The 20,859-nt window shown below is 36.7% G+C and overlaps 1 protein-coding gene and 1 long non-coding RNA gene across 3 annotated transcripts in view; one reads left to right on the forward strand and one right to left on the reverse strand.

Moving 5' to 3' along the window:
- Positions 1–20,859, reverse strand: part of SCLT1 (sodium channel and clathrin linker 1) — a 28,891-nt gene that overhangs the window by 6,400 nt on the left and 1,632 nt on the right. For both annotated transcript variants that reach the window (XM_070949010.1, XM_070949012.1), the window contains exons 3-17: positions 19,580–19,652; positions 19,201–19,256; positions 18,781–18,916; positions 18,216–18,338; positions 17,070–17,135; positions 15,762–15,832; positions 15,122–15,212; positions 14,920–15,011; positions 13,912–14,089; positions 13,651–13,749; positions 12,699–12,770; positions 11,820–11,894; positions 9,849–9,994; positions 6,996–7,188; positions 6,184–6,380 (exon numbers count right to left, since the gene is read on the reverse strand). In XM_070949010.1, the coding sequence (XP_070805111.1) occupies positions 6,184–6,380; positions 6,996–7,188; positions 9,849–9,994; positions 11,820–11,894; positions 12,699–12,770; positions 13,651–13,749; positions 13,912–14,089; positions 14,920–15,011; positions 15,122–15,212; positions 15,762–15,832; positions 17,070–17,135; positions 18,216–18,338; positions 18,781–18,916; positions 19,201–19,256; positions 19,580–19,652 (1,668 nt within the window). The remainder of the gene's footprint in view (positions 1–6,183; positions 6,381–6,995; positions 7,189–9,848; positions 9,995–11,819; positions 11,895–12,698; positions 12,771–13,650; positions 13,750–13,911; positions 14,090–14,919; positions 15,012–15,121; positions 15,213–15,761; positions 15,833–17,069; positions 17,136–18,215; positions 18,339–18,780; positions 18,917–19,200; positions 19,257–19,579; positions 19,653–20,859) is intronic.
- Positions 12,652–15,115, forward strand: LOC139320617 (uncharacterized). Its single transcript, XR_011600709.1, has 3 exons — positions 12,652–12,711; positions 13,744–13,798; positions 14,996–15,115. It is a non-coding gene; the product is annotated as an uncharacterized lncRNA (long non-coding RNA).

Consider the following 20,859-nt stretch of genomic DNA (forward strand, 5'->3'; position numbering starts at 1 on the left):
GATCTGCCCTGGGCTTTCGCTGGATTGGATCGAAGCCTCTTGGTGTGTGCCTTTGGCTGGGTGGCAAGCGCAGTGAGTGAGCCTCAAATGAGCAGTTAGAGGGTAATTAGTATTCGGTGGCCATTTCAAACACCCTACACAACATGGCAGACGCCATTTTGAAGCCCTCTTCCCGCGCACACAAGAGCAAGGGGAAGAGAGCGCATGAGTCCAATCCTGAAGAGGGTCCCTCGGGCATTCAGCAAAGTAAGAAGGCCAAGCCTAATAGTTCTTCCAGGTCTGCCGGGAAGCCTCCTCATTCGTCCTCAAAACACACTAAAGATGAGGAGAGGCGTCATAGGGCAATGGAGCGCGCCTTTCAAAAGGCTTCTTCTCATCATGACTCTGCTCCTAAATCATCTACTGTCCCTAATGTGCCAACTCCCTCAGGGCCATTAACAGAGGTTTCCCACCAGCCTCCAAGTCTGCCATCTCTGTCACCTGATAGGTCCCTCCAGGAGGATACCACTTCATTTACTGAGGCAGCCTCAGTTTTTCCTACTGTTCATGAACAAGCAGTTCCTACTCCAGGCCCAGGACTGCCCCTTCAACGGGACGCGCCTCAATCGGCCTCCCAAGTTAGGAATACCGCCCCTGTGGCTTCTAATTCTGATCAGGTACTGTCTCCATCGTTAGCTGCCCTGATTGCAGATTCTATTAGACAGGGCATTGCCCAAGGGTTGCAGGAAAGGGCTTCCTCGAGGATCTCAAAATACCTGGAGGATCAGGCCAACTCAATTAGGTCCCAACCCTTGGATGGGAATCCCCAGCGGCAGGAAAGACAAAGGTCTCCCTCCCAGAACAGCCAGGGTTCTATTTCACTGGAAGAGGAAGCTATAATTGATCAGGAGTTATCGGAGGATGAGGGCCTAGAGCCCGACCAGCCCTTGTTTGTGGGTTTGTTCCGCCCCCAGATGTTCAGGTCATTATTATTTAAGGCGCAAATGACCACCCGCTTGGGAAGCCCCGCTCCTAAACCTAAGGAGTCTTCCAATAACGTTGATTCCACTGCAAACCTGTTCGAAGAGCCTGCGGTGTCGGCCGAAACTATTCCGGCGCCCAAATTGTTTTCCAATGTGTTACAGAGGCAGTGGAAATTCCCTAGCTCTGGTCCCTCACCAAATTCCCTCAATAAAAGGTTCTATAATCTGGCTACAGAATATTCCAACCTATTACAGATACCAACTGTAGATGCCCCATGTCCTATTTCAGGAGTTAACAGTGTGGTTCGGTCTTCCATCAGTGGACCTGTTTGCCTCCGGCACAACTCACCAGCTGCCTCGGTTCTTTACACGGTTCCCGACGCCGGGGGCGGAAGCGGTAGACGCGTTGCGCAGTGCATGGCCGCCCAGCCTCCTCTACACCTTCCCGCCAATTCCCCTAATTCCGCAAGTCATCAGGAAGCTTCTTCAGGAGCGGGCAGAGGTTGTCCTGCTGGCTCCGTTTTGGATCCGTCGTCCGTGGTTTGCGGATTTGAGAGCTCTTTCCACAGATACCATCCGATCAGATCGTGCTTCTACAGGGCCACCTGAGGCATCCAGATCCCCAATGGCTGCGCTTAACCGCTTGGAGGCTGAGCGGCTCCGCTTGACGGACATTCCCCTCTCCTCCGGGATCATAGCGGTCATCCAAGCATCGCATAGAGGATCTACTACACGAATATATGAGGCTACCTGGTGGTCATTTTCTTTCTGGTGTCGGGAGTGCCATCTCTTGGCTACATCAGCTACAGTGAAACAAATTCTGGAGTTCCTCCAAGAGGGTTTCGTCTCTGGTCTCTCCAATACGCTCCGGCGCCAGGTGGCAGAGCTTGCTTCTGTCCTTTCTTGTGGTTCAAGAGATTCTATCTCCACGCACCCCCTTATTCGTCAATACTTGTGGGGAGCTACTAATCTCCGTCCACCTGCTATACACCGATTCCCGTCGTGGGACCTACCTAAGGTCCTAGTGGCCCTTACGAAGCCTCCCTTCGAACCCTTGAGGGAAGTCTCTCTTCGGTTTCTGTCGTTGAAAGTGGCCTTCCTTCTGGCGGTTACTTCAGCTCGCCGTATATCGGAGATAGCATCCTTATCGATTCGCAAGGAGCTCTGTATCATTTACCCAGACAGAGTGGTGCTTCGCTTAGACCCTTCGTTTATTCCGAAGGTTAACACCATATTCCATAGAGCCCAGGAATTAATTCTCCCCGATTTCTGTCCGCGACCTCTCCATCGTCGAGAACGACTCTGGCACAAGTTGGATGTCCGGCACGCCATAAAGATTTACATCGCCCGTACGGCTTCCTTTCGACGCTCTGATTCCTTCTTCGTTTCCTTCCTTCCGGCATCACTGGGTTCCAAGATATCGTCGGCCACCTTGGGACGGTGGATCCGAGCCTGCATTTCGACAGCCTACGACTCTCAGTCTCTTCCGGTCCCTCGCGGAGTCACAGCACATTCCACCAGGAGTGCCGCGACTTCAGCCGCCTGGTCTACACGAGCATCAGTGGAGATTTGCCGAGCCGCCACATGGGCGTCTCCTACATCCTTCATCAGGCATTATCGTCTGGATACTTACGCCTCTGCTGATGCAGCCTTCGGGAGGAGGGATCTTTAGGGAGTTCATCAGGTCTCCTAACTACGGGGCCGGCCATCTCCCTCCCAACGCGACTCAGGACTTTGGTATGTCCCTTCCTGACTGCCGTGCCCGCCTTTAGGAGAATGGGCGTTGGTACTTACCTGATATGCCTCTTCTCTGGCAGACGGGCACGGCAGTCAGCCCCACCCTTCTGGGCCGTCCCCGTGTGATGGATTCTCGGGGGAGGGGGGGGTTCTTTACATTATGTTCTTTTATGTTTCTCTCTAGACATTCCAGTCTGCCACGATACCGTCTCAAAACTGACAGCGGAAGAAAGGAGGCGGGGCTTCACCTTTCAAGCAGACTCGGTCCTAACAACTCACACCGTGTCTCCACCCATCCTGACTGCCGTGCCTGCCTGCCAGAGAAGAGGCATATTAGGTAAGTACCAACGCCCAGTTTCTTCATTTTACTTATGGAAGCCCATTCCCATTCCACTCTCCACTCTAGTTGTTTGGGACAGAAAGAATAAATAAATAAATAATTCTGAAAAGATTTAATAATCCTCCATTGTTCATGTATGTTCTCCATATAGCTATGCCTTGAAGAACCAAGACAGCCCAATAATGAAATTTCCTTACCTTACCCAATCTTTTATAATTTGCAGTTTCCAACTACTAAAACATTTCAAAACATTGTGCATAATAATGCATACAAAACTATGAGTGTGTGTATGTATTTCTATCCCAACATTAATTAATCCAAAAGTAGGCTAGAATTAACTTGCATTTCAAAAACTGAAAATGAAATGAAAGATAGACTGTGTAACAGTAAAGTAGAAGAAATAATATATAAGCTAGTGAGGTTTAATGCAAAATTCTCATGACATAGAAAGCCTATTCCAGATGTTTTTCAGTTATTCAGTTATGCTATTCAGCTATGCATAGTAATTATATATTTTGTAGATCTTCAATATCTGCAGCTGTTTCTTATCCTATTAACATTCTTAAATAATTTAAAATAAATGGTACAATTGGTTGTTACATAATTTCAGTTAAAATAAATACATTTTATGAATCAGAAGCCCACTAATATGATGCAATTTATTTAAGTATGTAAAAAAACATTGTTTCAGCTCATACCTAATGAATTGTTTTACTATTCCACAAGTATTTTGTAAAATGGAAAAATTAGTAATACAAAGGCACAGCCTGAATTTAAAATAAGATCATTTCAACTTGTGACTGATTTACTGTATTCAAAATACTAATTAAAGTTAGTCAAATGGATACAAGGGAGCTTGTATGTCAACAGTATTAATCAGTAATTCTGAACATGTGGATTTTTGTTTTTGAAAAAGCTTCCAGTTACATCAGGGGTGTCAAACTCGCGGCCTGCAGGGTGGATGCGTCACGTGCTGGCCCTACCCGAGTGGTTTAGTGAAGGGGGGAAAAGTCCCGATATGTCACATGACGTCGTGACAACATGAGTTTGACATCCCTGAGTTACATGAACTGTTCACTTAACTTATCATTCATTTCTGTAGTCAGCTGATGGTCCCTAAAATCAGTGTTTTTATAATTGGTAAATTCAAGAATAAGCTTGTTTGTAATTTGCGATTATAACTACAGATATGCCATTAAAGGTATCTGAGAGTCCTTGAAAGGCAATTTGAAGCTTTAAAGTAACTGCTTGCATTTATATTCAGCATTTTTAACCTGCTTTTCACCCAATTAGCTTTCAGTGTGGTTCTCAGCATGATCATTACTAAAGTGAAATATTTTAATAAATTTAAAGCACAGAGGTCACCTTTCAGCATTAGGAGAACACATAATTAGAATACACTGAATCAGCATAACTGAGCAACCTAAGACACTTCAAGAAATTCCCTTGGAAAGTTTATACTGTAAAATAGCTTAAAATCTCTGTAAAATGTTATTTTAAAGCCTGAAGTTTTTCAACTATATATATTTCAATGTGTATTTTATTTTTGATGCTTGTGTTTATTTTCAAGTTCACATAACTTTCAGACAGATACTAGATAAGTAAATTAAGGATAGATTAGCAAATTAGGCTAATGGAACTTCCTGAATTAATAATATTTTCTTTTTTTTCATTCAAATATTTTTTTCTACAAAAAGCATGTCTTTTTCTACTATGCAAAAGGTACTTGTCAATATTAATTGCTCAAGCTGTTAGCCTGGCTCAAAAATGGAAATTTTGATCCAAGATGACTGTGTAAAATTTATAAAACAAAGATAAGGTACAAACTTAACATGAATAGTTAACCAATCTGAACTCTTCTGTAACACCTTATGTAGAATTTCTTTCTTAATTCATTCCTTAGTCATCCTCAAAATCTATGGGCAATTACAAGTAGTCCACAACTTACAGCAGTTCATTTAATGACTGTTCAAAGTTATAACGGCACTGAAAAGTGACTTATGACCATTTTTCACACTTATTTCCATTGCAGCAACCCCAAGAGCATATGATCAAAATTCAGATACTTGGCAACTGACTCGTATTTATGATGGTTGCATCATCCCAGGGTCATGTGATCAACTTCTGTGACCTTCTGACAAATCAAGGGGGAAGCCAGATTCACTTAACAACTGTGGCAAGAAAGGTTGTTAAATGGGGCAAAATTCATTTAACAAATGTTTCACATAGCAACAAAAATGTTGGACTCAACTGTGGTCGTCAGTCGAGGACTACCTGTACCTCCTTCCAGAAAGCAACACTTCAACTCTGCCTACTCTGTCTCCTGAGGTAAGATCTAACAGTTATCTTGCTTGTTGTTTTTTCCAAGTAGTACCATTTTTCTTCCAAGTTTGGAAGACAGCAGATAATGAGTACTGTATTTTTCGGAATATAAGATGCACAGGAGTATAAGACGCACCTACCTTTTTTTGGTGAGGAAAAGAAGAAAAAGAAATCTCCCTCTGCCTCTGTCTAATTTTGCCTCGTTACAGCAAACAGCCTGCTTTACTTTCATTTTCGTTTTCAGCATAGCTTGATTAGCACAAGGAAAAAAAAAATCTGCTCCAGCAATTTACCTCTTTGCAGCAAGCAGCAGACCCCTGTGCAAAACAGCTGAGAGCAAATCAGCTGACAGTCGGAGGCCGATTCAATCAACTTGTGCTAATTAGCCTGTGCTGAAGCTGAAAGGAGCTGTTTTTTCTTGATGTTTGCTTGCAAGAAGGTAACTGATGTGAGGCAGAGGCCAAAGGGGAGGAGAGCAGTGGGTGGGCAGGGCTACGTTTGGTGTATAAGATGCACCTAAATTTTCACTCCCTTTTAGTGGGGGGGGGAAGGTACATTTTATACTCTGAAAAATACAGTATCTGGTAATGCTATGGAGCCAACATTTTCAGCTTTTTTTTCATTTTTGCAATGAATCCACAATGTCTAGATCAGGGGTGTCAAACTGGCGGCCCATGGGCCGGATGCATCAAGTGCAGGCCACGCCTACTCCAACTCCACAAAGGGAAAAAATGTCGCAAAATGTCACGATGGCAACATGATGCCAGGGTTTGACACCCGTGGTCTAGACTATTTAGAAATGTCAAAGAAAAAAACCCTTACTTTAGACTATTTATTCTGGATTCAGTTATTTCTGTTATTTTCTTTGTTTCCTCTTTCCAGCGATTTGTTGCTTTTTGTTGAGCCATCAACAGGCGTCTAAGCTCAGTTACTGAGTTTTGATTTACATCTTCCATCTCTTTCAGTTGAATTTCAAACCCGTGTTCTTTTAGTAAATGTTCATTCTCCATTGTACTTATCTGTTAAGAAAAAATAAGTATCTTATACTAAAAAAATAATTGTTATTCTTTAAAAGTCAACAATTGAAAGCTAAATTTCTACCAGTAAAGAATTATTGGATGTTTAATTATGGAAATTAATGCAAGATAAAACAATTAATTTCAGATACATTTTGCACTGTACTTTCTTCTTACGCCAAGCAATCAATAACCTCCCTGAGTATGCTTTAATTAAATAAATTTAATTCCATTGAAGAAATATAATTAGACCTGGTCATCCATAGATTTCTAGATGAGTATATCTTTAATATTTTACTGTGCTCATTTTTATTTGAAACTCCAGTTTATCTTTGTAACGCTCATCCTCACATCTTTATCCTAAAAGACTTTATGATTTCAGCCAACTATTATCTATTATTGAAGTATGAATATATGCAAACCTAAACTACAAAAGATAGTCAAAAAAAGATAATGCCTAACAAATCTTATTGCATTCTTTGTCAAAGTGACTGATATCATTGTAAAAGTCAATTTGAATTCATTTTTAAAAGAGGTGAGCTAATACTGTCTTGTTCCTTGCAAATTCAAATCCAAACAACTTGCATCAATTCTGAAGTATTATATAAAAAACAATACCTTTAATTTTGCAGTATGTTGTGCCTCCATTGTCAGTTTTTTCAAGTTTTCCATTTCTTTTTGAAGCTGTTCATTCCCTTGTTGCAGCTTTAAGCGCTCTTCACTTATAGCTCCACATTTCTCCCTTTCAGAATCCAGAATACTTTGCAGCTTGCACATATTTTCTTGGCAACGGCATCTCTCTTCTTCATATCTTAAAGTGAATTACATTTTTTACAGCCAGTTTAAAACATGTCTTGAAATCACACATAGACTTTAGACTTCATAAAATATAGTAATATTTGACATTTTGTTTCCTTTTTTTACTCAGTAGAATCAGAAATATTTTAAGTAACACTCAGCAAGTACTGAACATAAATGTATTTAATGTGTGCCGATGCTACCATAGTCCAGTATAAGTTGCATAGTTAGTTTAGAGATTTAAAAGAGCATATATTAATTAATAAAACTGTAAAAACATGTTGACAATTACCAATGTCACATCTAAACCTAGTGATAATAACTGTCAAAAGTTCTATGAAAGACTGTACTATTGCCTAACTGAATGCCATCATGCTGGCATCAGTTCAATGTCTGAAGGAAGGGCAGCAATCAGAAACATGACTTCTGTTTTTCCCCACCTTTTGAATGGAGGGAAAGTATTAAGCATTAACTTTTTTAGATGAATGCACTAGATAGGCTAATTCTACTTAAAGAAGCAATTCTGGAGTCAAGCCATTTAGGATATCATAGTTTAAATTAACACTTTGAATTGTACCCATAAGCCTATCAGAAAATAGAATGCCCACCAAACTGCCATGATATGGCTCTCTCTTTCCAGAATGTAGGTTGCCACGCTTTACACTAACTTTAGTTTCGAAGTACATTTTCAAAGGAAATCCTATATAAAGCACATTTTTAGTAATCTTAACTTGAAATGATATGAATGTGAGTTACTGTTCTCAAGGCCTTCTGCAACGCAAAGGTGCTCCTAGCTATGGTCTTATCTCCAAATCAAGTAGCAGCTGTGAGTCCAGGGCAACCTCCAAGCTACAGACCTGCTTTTTCAGTGGAAATGCAGTCCTGTCAGGATTCAGAAATATTCATCTTCTAAGCTTATTTTGACCACCATAATGCCTACAGCCTGGATGATGATCTCTACCACATTTCCAATTTAGCCTGGTGATTTGTATAATTGGGTATCACTAGCATATTGATAATATTTCATCCCAAACTGATGGATGACTTCTTCTAGTAGTTTCATAAAAATGTTAAGGAGCAAGGAAAAGAGATCAGAATGCTCCAACACCTCATAAGGAAGGAACCAACACCATACCCCTTCACAAGCAGGTTATCTATCTATTTATTCAGTCTCAAGCCAAAGATGAATCCCAGATAACATAAAGGGTTGTCCCAATTATTTCTTCAGGCCCTTCCAATGAAGAGTCAACACTTGACCAAACATAAGTAACTGTACCAGTGAAATATGCAAATACCTCACAGCATTTTAAGATGTTGGATAACCATTTGTCTGAAGTGGTATAGGGCTTCCTGCCTAAGCAGGGGGTTGACTAGAAGACCTCCAAGGTCCCTTCCAACTCTGTTATTCTGTTCTGTTCTGTTCTGTTCTGTTCTGTTCTGTTCTGTTCTGTTCTGTTCTAATCACACCTCAGGCACAAAGCTAGCTTCGAAGAGTTACCTCAGACAATTGTAAACCACTTAAGAAATCTTGCCAAGAAAATTGCAGGGATTAGTCCTGGCATCACAAGGAGGAAAAAGCTGACTTGAAAGCATACAAACACTGACACATTGTCACTTTTTTGTGGCCATTCTATTGGCATTGAATTCCGACATTATCTCTCATTTTCCAACTGTTGAGTCGTCTTTAATATAGCTCTGAGAGATATCTAAAAGTCTACCAATTTTTAAATTTTATTATAAGAGAAGAAATTAACTACTTGATTGGAGAGTAATTATTTCAACTATATTTAAATATAATTAATCTGTAAAAGTAATCAAATCATGCTCGGTTTTTATTCTGGCTCTGTCTATCACCTTCTGGTGAGACTATCCACCCCTCCAGTATACTGCTTAAAGACAATTAGGGCTACAAACAATATGGGAAAAAGCATGCTGCAGAGAGTAGACAGAACGTCAAAGTAAACAATATACAGAGGAGGAGGAAAATCAGAGGAAGCAGACATAACATATACTTGTGCTATCTCATTTTCTTTATTTTCATTTTTAACTTGGTGACTGTCAAGGTTTCTGAATTCTTTCCCACTTCAGGAATACTTTTTCCAAGTTACTCCTAAGCTTCAAGAGATATAGACATAGCAAAGTGATATATCTGTAGATTTACTTTTTATAAACCACATGCCTTATAAGATAATTCAGTAACTATTTGCATAAGAAGATGGAAAACATTAAAAAATGCTTCATAACAAACAGATAAAGACCATCTCCAAAGCTTCCCAAATAGATCCCACCTGCCAGAAAACACTTACAATAAATTGCCGAATGGAAGGACATAAGAAATCTGCATCTTTCTAAATTCAATTTATTTGTATTTTAATTAGTTTTTTTTTATTTTCTAAATACTTTGAGGGAAATTTTACCTTGAACTTGAAGTAAATAAAACAAACAAAATGTATATTTTGAGGTTGGACTAGATGACCTCAAAGGTCCCTTCCTGTTACTGTTACTGATATATTTCCGTTATACAAAAATTTGTAATAATTACACATCAGTGCAAACTTTAAAAATAAAATTCCAATACAAATGCAAGAGAATAAATCTCTCTGGTCAAAAATCTCCAGAGATAAAAATGGAAAGAAAATGGATATGAGTTTGCAGCATATGTTAATTACTTACTTCAATTCCAGTTGCTTAATTTTGTTTTGTGCCGTTTGCAAACTAAGATGAAGATCATCTTTTGTACGTTCAGCATTCAGACATCTCTGATAAAGCTCTTCTAGTTTTCTATAATCAGCTTCGTTTCCTCTACCTTCACGGTATACCTGACAGATGAATTTAAACCAGGATATGATTCCAATGTTCCAGTAAAATCCCTGATTTGACAAACCATTACTGTGTGAAAATTAGAAGGTGGATAATCATTTCATTATGACTATCACATCTGAAGAAAGATTCTGTTATTGTCCACCAGACAAACATTCTACAGGTAGACCTTGAATTATGGCAGTGACTGGGATCAGAATTTATGTCACTAAGCAATGCGGTCATAAAGCGCAATATAATGTAATCGTATTGCTTAGTAATGGCGATCTCTGCAGTCCCCACTGCCACTGTTAAACGAGGTTTGGGAGTCGTTAAGTGAGAATCTTCTCATGACTTCCTATCAGGTTCCAAACAAAATCAGTGGGGAAGACAGCAGGGAGGTAAACGACTGCTATAGGATGGGAAAGGAAGCAAACGGGTGTGTGGGTTTGGGGAAGGCACAGTAAAAGTGCGCTGTTAGCAGGCAAGTGTATAAGTGGCAGGCGACGACTGGCATAAACATGAGACTAGAAAGGGCAACAGGTAAGCAGGAAGGCGCAATGCAGTGCAAGTGCAGCAGAGCTTGGGGCTGTTACTGCTGGGTGTGGAGGACATGCAATGGTGCGCAAGTGGCCAGGGAGGATGCATGAGTGGCAAAGAGGCACAAATGTGAGGATCGTGAAAAGTGAGTGGCTGATGGGAAGATATTTTACAGGCCAGCAGGACTTGGGATAGTGCCAGGTAGGAGGGCACACAAATGTGGAAAGGTGTGGTGTAAGTTCAGCAAGGCCTGGGGAATAGTACAGCAGGGTGTGTAGGTGGTGAAAGAGACACAACCCGATGGCAGAGGGGGCACAACGAAGGTGTGTGGGTGGCAGAGTGGCAACACACACACATGGCTTGAGGTGGCTAATGCAAGGTGGAAGAAGGTGTGCAAATGGTGGGGAGATATGGCACAAGCTCAGCAAAACTTGGGGAAGATGCTCAGATGGTGAAGGTATGACTGAGCACAACGAGGTGAGATGTAGCATGAATGCAGAGGGGCTGGGAAAGGGTGCACTGTAGGAAGAGACTTACCCAAGTGACTTGCAACCTTCCCTACTGGATTCCCTACTGACTTTGCTTGTAGAAAGTTGGCAGAGGTGGTTACAAATTGAGATCATATGACCACAGGATGCTGCAAGCTTCATAAGTGCAAGCTGGTTGCCAAACACCAAGATAGCAAACATGTAACTGCGGCTGGGATGGCCAAAACTTTGAAGACCGGTTGAAACATCACTTGCTTAACACTATCATAACTTTGGTTGCTAGAAGGACGACTTTGGTTGTTTAAAAAAACTATACTGTTTAACCAGGTTTTCCTGAGTTTGTATTGTGTTCATTATCATCTAATTATTAGTATAATTGTTTTAAACTAACATTGTTATAGTATGAGAACTGATAATCTGCTCTTTTCATAGATCTTCCTTTCTTAGTTCTTGTTTACTGATTTAAGTGAGTTTGATGTGAGTTTTAGCCATTCTAGCTTGCACAGAACTTTCGTGAGTTTCATGAGTCACAGGCAATTCGTTTTTATTTCACCTCGTTATTTGGGTAAAAAAAAAATACTGAACAGCATTACATGCTATTAAGTCAACTTCTGCTATTGCAATGCCCAAGTATTTTTTTCATGACAGCATATTTTTAATTCATATATAAATGAGGTGAATGCTTTGATCCTTTCCAGTCTGTCTCATGTGACCAAGGCTAATATTTTCTACACTCTAAACATTATTTACTTATTAGCATGTACACTATAACATTATTGTATGAAAATGGGGGGGGGGGGGAGAAAAAAGATTTTACTTTCTCTAGTTCTTCTTCAACTGCTTGCTTTTCTCTAATAGCTCGCTCTAGTTGGCTTTGCTTTTCTCCACATTCCTATAAAGCAATAACAGAATATGTATTTTTTTTAGAAATCAGTAAGTGACATATAACTAACTATATGTGTAAGTAGCAAACAAAATCGGGATCACTAATGAAGCCTGTCCTCAAGTATGATTATGTATTTATGATCTATGAAATTGCCACAAATTCCATTCACTGTAAACGTTCTTTACCTTTCAGTTACCTTTAACCTGTTTCCAAATTAAGAAATATCTGCACTGAAATAATCAGGGTTAAGTTAGGTGAATTTGTAATTTTTCAAGTTATATTGCAGAGTAATATCCATCAAATCACTTTTGGCAAAAGACCTCTTCCCTGCCTCCAATATCAATTCCTAAAAGTAAAATCTGGAACCATCATGTATCTCTATTTCTCTTTTTAAAAAGAAATAAGGTATGTTAAATATGCTATTTGAACAAAACATTTGTGACCGTGTATTTTTTACAAATTGCAACAAAGCTTGATGGTGTGTTTATTTTACCCAGAAGTTTTAACAAGTAAAGTATATTATCTGTTTTGTATCTGATCTTCCAAATAGTAGCATCCCACATGAAAAAGTATTTTTATCATTACATTTAATGAAATTGTGAATGCTTAGACACAGAAGATTTTTTTCCTGCACAAACTAAACTAGTGAAACTGATTGTTGTTTTGTGGCATTGAATTTTAAAATGCTTATTTTTCCTCAGTGAAAGTCAACATGGGGGAAAGATCAGAATGTAAACTTGTATTTGTTTGCTGCTTATCTCACCTTAGGGCTACTTTAGACAGTTAACTGAAGCAAAATGTACAACTTACCATCTGAAGTGCAGTAAGTTCTTCTGTTAAACGTGAAATTTGAATATTGTATCGTTTCCTCTCGTTTTCTACCTTTTTTTTTTTTTAAAAAAGAGGCATTATTCTGTGTCCAATGGATGTTTCCTTACTTTATTATATAATACATTTTTAGGAGTACAAGAGGCTGCAATATGCTAAACAGAAATATACTAATTATCAGTAGAGCTTTCTATATAACTTCCAGAACTAAGCAATGTCCAGATATAGGTGTCCATAATTGGAAGGGCACAAGCATCCTCCACCTCCTCTTTCAAACAGCTCCTCCAACCCTTTGAATCTGCTATTCAGGGCATTTGAAAAACCTGATGAAGATTTAGGGGCATCCCAGAAAATCAGACATAGTGACTTGCAGTGAGTTGGGATTTTTAGCAATCACACTTCTACCTTGCCCCACTAAAGCAGTCTGCAAGTCTCTTAGGCGGGGTTGAAGGAGAATGTTTCCAACATTTCTGGTTCTGCCATCTAAATTACATAGACTATAATGTCCATAGTTTACTGGGAGAAATAATTTTTTTCTCCCAATAACAAAGGTCTTCACAAAATTACCTGAATTATCTACAGGCAAACGTTGCATACTTCAATTGACATAACTTTCAAATATTTAGCTTTCAGAGTGGCCTGGCCTAACTCTCCTCTTTTAAATTTTTAATTCGTGATTTTATAAATTGGGTGTTTTAATCTGTGTTTCGGCCAAAATATTTAATAATTTTAAGGGATTTTTTAAATATTTGTATTATCTGTATTTTATCTTGGCTGTTCACCGCCCTGAGTCCTTCGGGAGTAGGGCGGTATAGAAATTTGATTAATAAATAAATAAATAAATAATAGAGTAACAGTATCAATATTATTAATGTAATTTACAAGAACAAAATGTATAAGAAAATATGAAAATGTTTTAAGCATGACTGCTTACTTCTTTCCTTGTTCTTAAAGCAGCATCTTGAAGCAGTTGAGAAACTGCTTGTTTCATATTTTCAATTTCCTCTTCTTTTTGTTTCTCTGATAGCATTGCCTAGAATTGGAAAGAATGGTCATATTCTAGTAAAAACTTCCTATTGAAGGTAGGTCAAGCCATAACCCTAAAGATACAGCTATTTGTGTTTAATAGAAAACAGATTAACGTAAATTCAACAAAGCACAGTTGTCCCATAAACATATACAATAAATTAATCACCTGACTCTTCTGGAGATTAGCTTCTTCTATGAGTTGCATGCTGTCTCGGACTTTTCCTACAGCATCATATTTCTCTTCTTCTATATTCACACATTTTGTTTGCAGCTCCTGAATTGTTTTTTCAAGATTTGTTCTTTCTGATCTTAGCTGTTTGGAATCTTTTGTAGCTACACAAAGTCTGCATAATGGAACAGGGACCAATTGAGTGTTAAATTTAGGTTAAGATTAAGTTTAGGTAAGAATGCAACTAAAATAGTTGTCCTTCTATCTTTTGAGACCTGATAAGATTAAATTAAACCTCTTTTCTAATATGGTGAAATCAAATCATTTAGGGGCAGCATCTTTCAAGTAATTTTCATTGTTATTGTAATAGTAAAATTTCAGATATCCAGAAATAGGAAAACTTTTGACAAACTAGACTCCTCAATAAGTCTCATCATTGCACCAACTTGTGCAACTGTTGTTCTCAAGTCCAATGTGGATTGTCTGCATATTAAAAAGATAAACTTCTCTAAATATGAAATACACTGACTACACAAATATGGTATTTTTACATTACCATTCCATGTTCAATCTCAAGAAAATAATAAGTTTAATTTTGGTCATTTTATTATTCTCCATATAAATCTTGTAATATTTATTGCTTTGTAAACCTTTCTAAATTAATAAAGTGTTTCTTAAATTTTGAGGTTACTTTTTTCAAGAAGAGTTTGAAATCTAAGCTAAACCTTAAACACATTTTTGACTGGATGAATCCAAGTTGGCATATTTGTCATTGATCCAAAACCCAAAAAAACCAAGGCAGCTCTCAAACCCCAACTAATTTTGCAGCCATTTTTGACGGTAAACCAATATTGGATTTAATGTTTATTCTTGAGGGCCACAAACATAATAATCAACTAAAATTCATCAGATGGAAGAAATTATACTGGTTGAATATGTTCTGTACAAATATATTCTAAAATGGGATTCTAGTGTTAAAATGGAAGTTATTATTTAATAATTTACCGTGTTTCCAATTGTTTTATGCTTGCTTGCAATTCTTGCAAGCGTTTATCTGATGCCTCCTCTTTTTCACGAGCAGCTAGGACCTCTTCTTCCTAAACAACAGGAAAATCGGAGCTTTTTTAGAACAACTTTATGTCCAGCAGAAACAAGAGTCCAGCAATATAAACTTCTATTTTGAAAGTTGAGAAAGGATCTGATCAACCTTTCTGTTTATTTGGCTGCGAAGATCATCAATGAATCTCATCATTTCATCAGCTTTTGCAACTGTTGTTCTCAAGTCCAATTTGGATTGTCTGCATATTAAAAAGATAAATTTCTCTAAATAATACATTGACCGCACAAATATTGTGTTTTTACATTACCATTTCATGTTGAATCTCAAGAAAAAAAAAACCTGCATACAGGTGAAATTACGCTCTTGCTCAACGAATTATTGCACCAGAAAGAGTCACATTTTAAAAAAGACACATGGTCAATTTTATTATCTCTTTGTGAACATATTTGATAGCATTTACAGTTCATTTCTCAAAAGATCTACTCATCAGTGTGCGATAAACATGACATTTTGGTGTGGATAGATAATTTTCTAGCCCATACACAGTATATGTAGTAACAGCACACATTTATTATGGTGGAAAGGCTTTCTTCATTATCTCCTGAAGTTCTAACAGAGGTCAGCATTTGCTCACAATATTACATCTCCACAAATAGCTATAAACTTCCACCTGACAATGATGTGCAATAAGCCATAAAATACTTTTGAAAAGCCTCATTGCACAGGTCAGACTATTACCTGTGTGCTTTGTTTTTTTAAAAGTGATTTAAGATTTAGAAGTCTATACCTTTGTTGCTTGCGCAGCTGTTCCAGCTCTACATTTTGTTCTGTTACTGTTTTCAGAAACACCTGATTAATCTGTAAACAAAATTATTTTAAAATATATTGTACTGTTAAAAAAACAAACAAACATGAGAGCCAGTAGGCTAGTATGGTGAAAGTGCAGGGCTATGAATGCAGAGACCTAGGGTCTAGAATACCCTCAAGCAACTGAAGCTCAGGAGGAGATTGTCTACCAAAATTGCTTGCTTCCCCCCTGCTCTGCAGAGCAGAGCAATTTCAAAAGAATAAGCAGCTAGCTCTTCTACACATAGAGAGCAATGCAGTCACACCAGCAGCAGGAAAGGGTCAGGCAAAAGAGAAATTGCCTACAGAACAGAAATTGCTTGCATTTTCCCCCTCTGTCCTTGCAGAGCAAAATGAGAGGGCTGAGGTTGAATCACATTGCTTTTGATGTGTACAAGACAATAAGCAGGTACTTGAATGTTGCAAAGGGCAGGAAAATGGTTAGAAGGGACACAAAAACCTAAGATATGAAACTGACTACTGTTATCCCTTTACAGTGCAAAACACGTGGTCATGTAATTTCACATTAACAACCCCTTTGCTTAGCAACGGAGTTGCCAGTCACAAAGTTGCTAAGCAAGACTACCTGTATTTTGCTTAGCAGCGACACAAAATCTGTCTCTTTCAACTAACCATGATTATAATAAAATTCATGGTTATGTGCTATTGGCTTTATTTCATTGAGACTTTTAAAATTGTCAATATATAAATAGTGTTTGTTCTAAATTCAGTGGCATTTCAAGGTTTTTTGTTTTAGACGCACCAGCATTAGCCATTGCTTTCAGTCACCTACATTAAAAAAAATCAAATCCTTTCTTGCTTTGTTGGTATCTGTTTGAATTTTGTTTCATTATTTTGTTTCGTTTACACTCACTATTGTTTTTGCTTAAAAAAAAAAGTTTCTCATTTCAACTTCATTTGCTTCCAATAGTCATGTATTTAAAAGCAGAAACAAATAGAGGAAGAAAGAAAACATTTTAAACTAATACTGAATAGTCAAAGAAATAGGCAATAAAACTTAGTAATCATGGATTCTGCAGACAAACTTTTTCCTAAATAGCAATTAAACTAGAATAGATTAAAAATACAGTATAAGCTGCTATGTAATTTATAAACATGCAAGTAAAAAAACTTAAGACATAGCTTTAATAAAAGTGATATCTGTTTAATAAATGTATTTTCTTTTATATTTTTCTGCTGTTATGACGAGTCCAAAATAATGTTATTAGAATTTCAGTATTTCACTTACTGACTCAGTTTTTTCATTAGTTAAATGCAATTGTTTTGTTAGCTGCTGAAAGCTCGTCAATTGATCCTAGAAAGAAGATAATACAGAGCATTGGAATTACAATCCAGAGGATTTATCAACATAAAAATAAATGCTAAAACATAATATATTAAATATTTAGGTATTAAATTAAGTATTTAATACCTAAATATTTAATATATTAAATATATATATTTAATATATAACATTATTAGTGGCTGTTGTCCAGATTTGAGTCATCCAATTTATTTTTGGGAAAAAACATATAACAGCATAAGGGAGGAATGATCTAAAGTATTCATTTTTCTAATATTTTGTGTTTGTGTACACATCTACATGTCTGAGACTTGACAGAAGTAAATAGCTTCATATAAAATACTGTGGATAAAACACAATATATTTCTGCAACAACATTCAAAAGTTTTCAAGTGAATGAAGCACACTTATTGAATAAAATATACTTCTAAATTGAATAAATTATCCTATAACAAGTATTTTAAAATCCACAAGTCTTCAAAATCAAGCAAACAATATCCTTTGCCTAAACATACATTCAGGTTTCAAACCTTTGGAAGTCACTGGGGAGCTGGATTCCAAGGGATCTAAACTGAAAGATCATTTTTACACACAAACACAAACCATTAGACTTTCCAAATGCATCATTTGAGCTTCATATACAGAGGATTTTATATTCCTTTCCTAAAGAGCAAATAGCGCAGTGGTTAGAATACAGTACTGCAGGCTACTTCTGCTTACTGCCAGCTGCCAAGAATTCGGCAGTTCAATTCTCACTGTCTCAAGGTTGAGTCAGCCTTCCATCCTTCCAAGATTGGTAAAATGAGGACCTAGATTGTTGGGGGCGATATGCCAACTCTGTAAATCGCTTAGAGAGGGCTATAAAGCACTGTGAAGCAGTACATAAGTCTTTAGTGCTATTGCTATTATGATCTCTCTCTCTCTCTCTCTCTCTTTCTCCTCTCTCTCTCTCCCACCTATCTAAGTGGTCCACTCTATTACTTGCCCAAAGATCATTAAAAAACTCTGCTGAAAAAGCTGGTTATCTTGAGCTAATGGGAAAAAGTTGTATTTCTCTTTATTTATTTTAATGCACATGTATCAGCATGTTACTTTTTGCTTCTGCCTTTCCACAATATGAATTTGTGCTTCTGTCATGTGTTCCTGGTATATCTGTTGAAGTCGCTCCAATTCCTGTGAAACCATCTGCCAAAGTTCTAGGACATGTTCTTTTTCCTTAAAATTAAAAGATTGAAAGAAGAATGTTAGAATTTTTCTTTCCAATTGTTTTTGAATATCAAATGTCTGAAAAGAATTATTACTTCATATCTATTATATAAATTTTAACATCATTTTATAATGAGATAAATATGTTCCCTATATACTTAATTTATATTATAAATAAAAGCACAATTACCTGAAATTATGAACATCTCTGTGCCTATTAATGACAAAATAGCCTACAAATATTAGTGTGTTCTTCCCTTGTTGTCATTTATTCAAAATTTCTATTTAATATCAGTTTATATCTATGTCTTGACATTAAAAATAAACATTAATATTAAAATCATATAACAAAAATGTATCATAAATGAATGTGCCTAAATTGAAAGGCAATTTAGGACTATTGGAACCTAGACATAAAAGTCAACCAAAGCAAATATTTCAATTTCCTCACTTTATTTGCTAGTTGCAACTGTTCTTGAAGGTTTCTTATTAAGTTTTCATCCATAAATGTAGCATCCCTTGAAACAGAACCAGATGGCAGAGCTTCCAACTGCTTTTCAACGGCTTCTTTTAACTCCTCATGCAATCTGTGTTTATCATACAATAAGAGGTGGATCCGTTGTAAAACAGTAACAAAATTATATTTTTATAAAGAATGGTTCTTCTGTCACAGTTAACAATTGTAACTCCAGAAAAAACACTTTAGTTATTCATGAAATAGCAACCACATTATTTCCAGCAATCCGCAGTCCCAGGGTATCTGTATTTATTGCACGGCAAAGGTAAGACAAAATACACTATCATTTCAATCAGTTGTTTCTTGCTATATGACACAAACAATACAGAATTAGTATAATTTTTAGGGTGTTACCTTTCATTTTCTTTGATGACTTGCTCAAGTTTTAGCCTCATTTCTTTCATCTGTATCTAAAAGCAAGAAAAAGATTAAATATTTTATTTTGAAGATACAATAGAGCACATGCAATACATATTCAGTATGATACTAAGATGCTTGAATGTCAATTAAAAATGTTGCCTTTTCTAGTTTATGAAGATGTCTTAAATTAGAAAGATAAACACATTTTGGAATTATTAACAAGTGACAATATTATTTTATTAGCCATGATTCAGTGATTTTTTTTAAAAAATAAACATCTTACCAATAATATTTGAATTATAAACATTATGGTTAGGTTTCTTTAATTACTTAGTAAGCTATATTAATGGTAAAAATAGCTATAACTTTGTACCTGGCAGTATTTCAGTTGTTCATTCATTTCTCCAAGATTTTTATCGTATTCAGCAACTATAGGAGGTAATGAGCTAAAAAGGATGTAAAATAAAGTCCACATATTGAGTGACACAATGCAGTTTAAAAAAAATTCTGGTAAAAAAGTGAAACTGAAGTGAATTTCCTTAAAAGCTTAATTCTGAACAAGTGGGATCACTTGTCTTATATGGATTCCCAAGAATATGAGGAGATGGTTTTTCTCTCTGCTCAGGCTGAACACTTTCACTTTGGGACACATGTATACCAGACACCCCAGAACTCATCTACATTGGGTAGAAAGCTAGAATCCCTAAAATAAATTTGACACACTTGTAAATGTCATCCTACTACAGATTATCAATATTTTATTTTGTATATCTTGACTCATAAAATATCAAGGGATTACAAACAAGCAAACAAGAATAATTTCATTTGAAGTAAAGAATCAACAATGTTCTGATGTAAACAACCCAGGATGCTTAACAACTATTTATTGTAAAAATTAGATATAACTTTAAAAACAGGTGAAAATGTTTAAATTCCTTCTCCTTTTGCATCAGTTGAAAAGAGATTTTATATAAGATATTTCCTCCCTTTTCAGTTTGCCCAGATAAAGGAGGGAACTCAAAATGATTTTATGAAGTTTTCTAGTAGAACCTTTACCTCCTACAAAATGACAGCTTTTATATATTTTTGAAAAAAATCAAACTCAATGCCAGTTATGTTAATATTTTTAAAACATGAAAGGAAAGAAAAGATCAGACTGTCAAGTTCTGATGTCGTAAAACATTAGCTGCTAAGGCATGGAATGCTTGTGGAATTATTTTCCAGATAAAAGAGTCAGGTTCTGCTAAGCATGATTAAATTATTGGCAAAATATTTAGAAGACAAATGGAGAGTTTTGATAAATTTGTTTGTGATTGACTTAAGAACCACTGAAATGAATAACTTAACTTTAAATTCCATTAATTTCAGCAGATCAACTCTCTGTATAATTACATCTGGATGCAGTTCACGGAATCATATTTTTTTTTCTTATTTTTTAATCACAAATCTAATTCCTCTATCCTGAGTACAGTATATTAGTTTAAATTATGTGTACACAGAGTTTTACATACATACACACATAAAACAAGATCAAGATAAAAAAATAATAGATACTTCACTTGTTCATTTTTGAAGAACATTTCCAGGAATCAATATATCTTTTTATAGGGTGTTTTGAAATTGCATTTTATAAATTATTTAGAATGCCAAATA

Source organism: Pituophis catenifer, unplaced genomic scaffold, assembly GCF_029215685.1.
Source record: "Pituophis catenifer annectens isolate HBS135680 unplaced genomic scaffold, rPitCat1.0.hap2 SCAF_8, whole genome shotgun sequence".
Classification (NCBI taxonomy): Eukaryota; Metazoa; Chordata; class Lepidosauria; order Squamata; family Colubridae; genus Pituophis; species Pituophis catenifer.